General features: G+C 45.1%; 1 protein-coding gene across 1 annotated transcript; it reads right to left on the bottom strand.

Annotated features, from left to right (window-relative positions):
* Window positions 1–1,219: 1,219 nt before the first annotated feature.
* On the bottom strand, window positions 1,220–6,801 carry SOWAHC (sosondowah ankyrin repeat domain family member C). Its single transcript, XM_070379516.1, has one exon. The coding sequence runs from the start codon at window positions 6,693–6,695 to the stop codon at window positions 5,535–5,537; it is 1,161 nt and encodes a 386-aa protein (XP_070235617.1). The 5' UTR covers window positions 6,696–6,801; the 3' UTR covers window positions 1,220–5,534.
* Window positions 6,802–7,123: the final 322 nt, after the last annotated feature.

Genomic DNA, 7,123 nt, shown 5'->3' with positions numbered 1-7,123 from the left:
CTCGTGCCAGGGGGGGCACTTGTCACACATTCCCCAATAAATATGAAAAAGGGGTTAGTTGCTCAGTCGTGTCCTACTCTTTGCGATCCCATGGACGTAGTTCACCAGGTTCCTTTGTCCATGGAATTCTCCAGGCAAGAATACTGGAATGAGTTGCCATTTCCTCCTCCAGGGGATCTTCCCGACCCAGAGATCAAACCCAGGTCTCCTGCATTGCAGGCAGATTTTTCATCCTCTGAGCCATCACGGGAAGCATAAATATGGAAAAGTGGACACTTTATTAACTGAATGGGGAAGCCCCTTCCTGGGACAAAACTGACATTTAAAGAGAAGATTAAGGAAAAAAAAGTTTGGTAACATGAGAACAATATTCTTCACTGGAAAAAAAATCAATAATGATGCAAACAACTGCTGCCATATCTTGAAAAACAGATATGGTTTTTCAAGAACCCTTGGTTCACAAAGGGTCACTTTCTAGCCCTCAAATTCTAACTATGTGACTCATCACTTAAGGAACAATGGATTCCAGCAAATTCCCAGAGTACTTTCAGGATTAACTTAAAAGAAACTAAATATTAATAATACCATGTATTTAGCAAAATAAAAAATATCTTTCACTAGGAAAAATTACAGATATGTTCACATGAACTCATCAATGAGCCCTTTTAAGATACACACTTCTAAGGAAAGAAGTTATTCTAGAAACAGAAACCTTGTTTTATGCATTGTCACAAAACATCAGCAACAACACTAAGTCCCAGCAGCAACAGTAGCAGGATCTTCCTACAGGGAGGGATGAGGAAGTTGACAGCAAGGATTCACATGACACTTTGTATCTGCTGAACGTCATCAAAACAAAGATCAAGGGCAACCTTGATGAGGAAATTAATTAATTAATGTCCAATGTTTGATGGATATTGAAGAGAATGGAAAAAGGCATTCCCTTCTTTCTTAAGCTTCTGACTGGGCATGAAGGGTTTATGGTAGCTGGTTTGTGCAAGAGTCATAGTTTTTTTTTTTAATTAATTTTTGAGTATAATTGATTTACAATGTTGTGTTAGTTTCAGGTGTACCCCAAAGTGATTCAGTTATACATACACATGTATCCCGTTTTTTAGATTCTTTCCCCATATGGGCCATTGCAGAGCACTGAGTAGAGTTCCCTGTGTTATAGAGTAGGTTCTTATTATCTGTTTTATATATAGTAGTGTGTTTATGTCAATCCCAATCTCCCAATTTATTCTTCCCCTTTTCCCCTTTGGTAACCATAAATTTGTTTTCTACATCTGTCTCTGTTTTGTAAATAGGCCCATCTGTACCACTTTAAAGATTCCACATACAAGTGATAGCATATATGTATCTTTCTCTGAATTACTTCATTCAGTATGATAATCTCCAGGTCCGACCATGTTGCTGTAAATGGCATTATTTCACTCTTTCAATGGCTGAGTAATATCCCATTGCATATATGTACCATATCTTCTTCATCCATTCCTCTGTCAATGGACATTTATGTTGCTTCCATGTCCTGGCTCTTGTAAACAGTGCTGCTATGAACATTGGAGTGCATTATCCTTTCAAACCATGTTCTTCTCTGGATATGTGCCCAGTGGTGGGATTGTAGGATCATATGGTAGCTCTATTTTTAAATTTTTTATGGAACCTCCATCCTGGCTGTATCAAGTTACATTGCCACCAGCAGTGTAGGAGGGCTTCCTTTTCTCCACACGCTTTCCAGTATTTGCTTGTGGATTTTTTGATGATGGCCATTCTGACTGGTATGAGGTGATACCTCATTGTGGGTTTGATTTACATTTCTCTAATAATTAGTGACAGTGAGCATCTTTTCATCTGCTTTTTGGCCATCTGTATGTCTTCTTTGGAGAAATGCCTCTTTAGATCTTCCACCCATTTTTTATTGTTTTATATATATGTGTTATATATATATTGAGCTGGTATGAGCCATATGTATGTTTTAGAAACTAATCCCTGTTGGTCCCTTTGTTCGCATTTTTTAAGGTAAAGGTATGACCCTCTCCTCTAGCTGAATCCTCCACCACTCATGCCCAACCAGAGCACTTTGGCCAAAACTTAGCAATTCAAAGTGCAGAAAAGATAATGCTGTGGAAGAGCGCTGAGTCTTGAGGTCCTCTTGCCATTGCTTTGTGCTGAACAGCACCAACTTTCATCCCCCCACATGTAATTAGGGATATATGGCCAGTGACTTAAGGGATAGAAAAAGGACAGATGGAAACTTAAACAAGCACTGTATGAAATGTAAAACCCCATAAAATTATAAAAGGTAAAAGACTACAGCGATTTAGACAATTCAGAGGGAAAATCTAATGTGAATCTTTTATTCTGACAAAACAAACTTCATAGATTTTACTTTCTGAACTCCCAAAGTTTCACTTATTTGAAAAATAAGAGACAAGGCCTTCTGGATGCCAAGATTTCAGACATGAATAAAATAGCACCATATGTCCAGGTTGTATAAGCTAGCTGCACTTCATATACCATAACAGTGAAGGGAGCTGTGACAGACTCACCAGTCTCCACTGCACCTGGAAGAAACACATGGACATGCCTGGATTTTCTAACCAGTTTTATATTGACAACCTCTGAGTAACTGACACACATATTTCCATTAATGGCAGGCATAACTCCACAGATACCAAACTACATAAATCACTTGCTTTTCATAAGCTGGAAAATTCCAAAAAAAAAAATTGGAAATTAAAAAAAAAAAGAGGAACAGAGTTAAGTAGCTGAAAATGCTGTACTTACTGCACACAAGTACCTCATGACAAGGAATGCTAGAAATTGTTCCCCGAGGAATGATTTTTGAAACTTTAAAGTACATTTTATCAGAAAAGCAAATTAGGAATTGATTCAGTTTCTAAAGATCTAGCAAATTATAGATTTTATGCAATTAAGTACTAACAACAACCCTGGAAAATTGCATGGACAGAGGAGCCTGGCAGGCAACAGTCCATGGGGTTGTAAGAGTCAGACATGCCTGAGTGACTAAACCAACCATACACATTTAAGAGATTAACACTGTTCAGGAGAACGTAGAGGTGGTTCTGCAGTGTTTTTATGTCTCACTTCAGCTTCACACGTCTGTAAGCCTAAGACTTGGTGACAAATTACAACTTATCCTGTACTAGATAGGAACCTATTTTTAATTTATACAAAATTAGATTGTTTTTCACCTAAATGTATGGATAAAAGTGCTTCTCAAATGTACATAGCCCACTTCTGTAATCCTAAAACAAAACTAAAAGCACAGGAATGGACAATACTTTGTTTTATATGAATACTTTTCATTAGCCTTTAAACAATTTCAACTACTATCTAGGGAAGTGTGACCAATTTGTTACAAATTTCTATAATTTGGGAAATTAAAGATTTAAGAACTCTCTAAACACTGCAGTTGTGTGCAATTCGTGTATTGGTTCATTCACTCTGCAAGCTGTGAACTCACTCTGTCATCTCCGTAGGCTGCAAAATGCATGTTTCAGGAACTGTCTTTTTCTTCTTACAAGGAAAAAGACCAAGGGAGAAGAAGTTTTTGGAATTAGATCTCTCTCAAATTGCTTTGAATCCTGTTACAAGTGAATTTAATATGTTTCTGAATTAAATTTAACAATAATTGTAAAGACATTCACCCTAGTATATTTGAATGACATGTAATTAAGTACACTTGAGTCTTTAATTGCAATGACTGATATTTTTCACTTATATACAAAAGGATTCAATAGCCAGCAGCATTTAAATATAGAAAATGTCCCATCTATTATCTTTCCCTTTTTTATAAAGTGCTATTTTTAACTGGGTAGATTTACTAGCCAGCTTCCCAATACCTTCACTCTATGTCTCTAATAGATTCAAAGAAACATGAAAACTAAAAGGATTTAGTATTTTAAACATTTGCAAAACACTGCTACAAAGTATTGAGATTATGAATGTATTTCATTAGAAAATAAAAAGTGTACCTTATGTGAGAATCATTAAGTTGATTTAATAATTACTTCATAGAAGCATCAGCTAACATTTACATCAATTTTTGCTCATCACCTAAACCAGAAACAGCTTCCGTAGGCAATTCAACTCTAAGCACAAAGAGGATCACATCAAGTAGAACCAACGGTTGTATAAGCCCTGGAACAAAAACTCCTAACATTCAGACTTTTACAAGAGCAAAACAAGTTTGTGAGAATAAGAACCAGAGGCAATTATTTTCCTAGAAGTACCATAGGTTGTTACAAGTGTTTTCTTAAATAAAAACTTGTGTAGTCATTAAAGTGAAAGTCGCTCAATCGAGTCTGACTCTTTGAGACCCCATGGATTATACAGTCCATGGAATTCTCCAGGCCAGAATACTGGAGTGGGGTAGCCTTTCCCTTCTCCAGGGGATCTTTCCAACCCAGGGATCAAACCCAGGTCTCTGGCATTGCAGGTGGATTCTTCAATAGTTGTGCCACAAGAGAAGCCCAAGAATACTGGAGGGGGTAACCTATCCCTTCTCCAGTGGATCTTCCCCACCCAGGAACCGAACTGGGGTCTCTTCATTGCAGGTGGATTCTTTACCAACTGAGCTATCAGGGAAGCCCTGTAGTTATTAATAATGTACCTTAATACTGAGTGCAGGGGTATTAGAGATAGTTAAGAGGAAACCACCCAACAGATTAACTCAAAAGTGAATGTTGCCCATATCTTCAGTTCAGTAGTTAAAGCTGAAACAGCTTTTGAAGAGTTGAACACAACTTACAAGTAGGGTACCAACAGAATTCCCAATTGTATTCATATTATTCCCTAATTAGTATTTGTGCATGTAAACTCTGACCTGGCCATCAGTAGTATCTTAAAGCAAATGCAATTAGTAAAAACAGACGGCGGTGTGTAGTTTTGTTTACACTTACAAATACTACCAGTTCATTACTACTTGCATGTCTTGTTGCTCTTGAAAGAGTGCAAAGTGAAAGTGAGAGTCGCTCATACGTGTCCGACTCTTCGGGACCCCATGGACTATACGGTCCACAGAATTCTCCAGGCCATAATACTGGAGTGGGTAGCCTTTCCCTTCTCCAGGGGGATCTGCCCAACCCAGGGATCGAACCCTGGTCTCCTGAATTGCAGTTGGATCTTGACCAGCTGAGCCACAAAGGGAAGCTCTTGGAAGAGTAACCACTTTTAAAAAGATACTGCAAAGTGCAATATTCCTTACTTTGCATGGCATCCGGCAATGTTTAAATTAAAGGAACCTGCAATCATCAACTCTGCACCGGATTTAGATACATTACTAGTTCTCCAAAACAGCAACTCCAGGGCAGAGAGGCTGCAGGGGGCAAGGGACCGAGGTCAAGGTTGGAGGAATCACTTGGAAAGCCACGGCAGCCACATTGCTGGGGAGACTCCTCGGATTAAGAATGCAGCCTTCAGCGTCTTTTCTGGTCTCACTTTCTTGTCTACATCTAGTATCCTATTCCTGACGGCAAACAAGTCTCAGAACTTTCTAAAAGAAATGATTTTTACCCAAATACATTGGACTTGGGTCTCAATTTGAAAGAGGACGAGTGGCCTTTAAGAGATCGGTCCTCTTCCTCGTCCTCCCCCTCCTCCAGAGGCTGCTCTGGGTCTCTGAAAGAGGGTGTGGTGTGGATGATCTGGGTTCGGAAGCGGATTTTGTTGAGTCTGGGTTTCATCCGCCCACTAGAGCTGCCCGAGGCTTTGCGATTCGGCTCCTTTGCTTTGCCCGCAGTCAATCCCTCGGCCAGGTGGTGATGATGGTCCCCGCCGTCCTCCAGAGCGTGGGAGAGCCTGCCGGAGATGAGGTGCGAGGGTAGCACCCTCGAGAGCCTCCAGCGCCCTCCCCCGCTGCCCGCCGCGCTCTCGCCTTCGTCCTCGTCCAGGGCGCCCACCAGCGTCCGGATCTCCTCGGCGGTGCTCGGGCTCAGGTACTGCGAGGCCTTCCTGCCGCTGTAATCGCGAACGTCCACATCCGCGTCGTAGGCCCCCACCAGCAGCTTCACCACCTCCACGTGCCCATGCATGGCCGCCAGATGCAGCGCAGTGTAGCCGCCGCTCGTGCGCGCGTTGATGTTCACCGGCAGCCGGTGCTGGCCTGCGAAGCGTACCAGCAGGGCCAGCAGCTCCTGCTGGCCGTGCTTGGCTGCCCAATGCAGGCAGGTAAAGCCGGTGATGAAGTCGCGCTTGGCCAGCAGTCCAGGCTCACAGGCCAGCAGCCCCTCCAGGCTGTCCCAGCGGCCGTCGGCGGCCGACAGCATCCACGCGTGCTCCAGCGGATCCAGCGTCAGAGAGCCCGCGCCCTCCTCCTCGGCCGCCGCGCCGTCCGCGCCCCCGGGGCCGCGCCGCAGCTGAGGAGAGCCGCCTGCAGCCGGGTCCCGGGGCGCAGTGCGGCCCGGCCGCGGCGTGGGGGGCGCATCGCCTAGCGGTTCGGGCCGCGTACCTTCCCCCACCAGGCCACCGCGGGGTCGCCTTCCGAGCGGTGCGCTCGGGGTGCCTTCCACCGGGTCGAAGGGGTCCGCGCGGTCTCCCGCCGCGTCCTCTGGCTCCTTGGGGCGGGGGCGGACGCTGGCGCGCTGTTCGGGCGATCCGCCCAGGGCGCCCCCAACCGGCTGCTCCACCTCGGCCTGCCGATCCCGAGCCCTGTACTCGGCGGGTCCCTCCATCTCGATAGTGTACCTGGTTGGCTCCGGACCTACGCGGCGGCCGCTCCACAAGTTCCTAGCGCACCGCAGCCGCGGGACTAACAGCCACCGCCCCCCTGCCTCGCCCGCGGACACGCCCCCGTCGGGGGCCCCACCCACTTCCGGCCTCCCCGGAGGCGGCCTTACTGTTCCCGCGGGCCCCGCCCCACTCCACCCCACCTCTTTTGGGTCCTCGAACCAGCTGCATTCAGCGCCTTCCCTTGGACACGTCTGGCTCCGCCCACTTCCGGCCCCTCTCTGGCAGCAATGGCTGCTCCCTCCAGAGGACACGCCCTGACACGCCCACTTCCGGCCCCATAGAGCCGCAATCAGTGCTTCAGCCCCGCCCAAAGGTCTGAAGAGCCATGGCTGCTCTTCCCCGCCTCTTTTTCTAACTTAGCAATTGTGCT

The sequence above is a fragment of the Bos mutus genome, chromosome 11, assembly GCF_027580195.1.
Source record: "Bos mutus isolate GX-2022 chromosome 11, NWIPB_WYAK_1.1, whole genome shotgun sequence".
NCBI classification, from domain to species: Eukaryota; Metazoa; Chordata; class Mammalia; order Artiodactyla; family Bovidae; genus Bos; species Bos mutus.
Note: the sequence above shows the minus strand (reverse complement) of the source record. Positions and strands in the feature narration are given on the sequence as shown.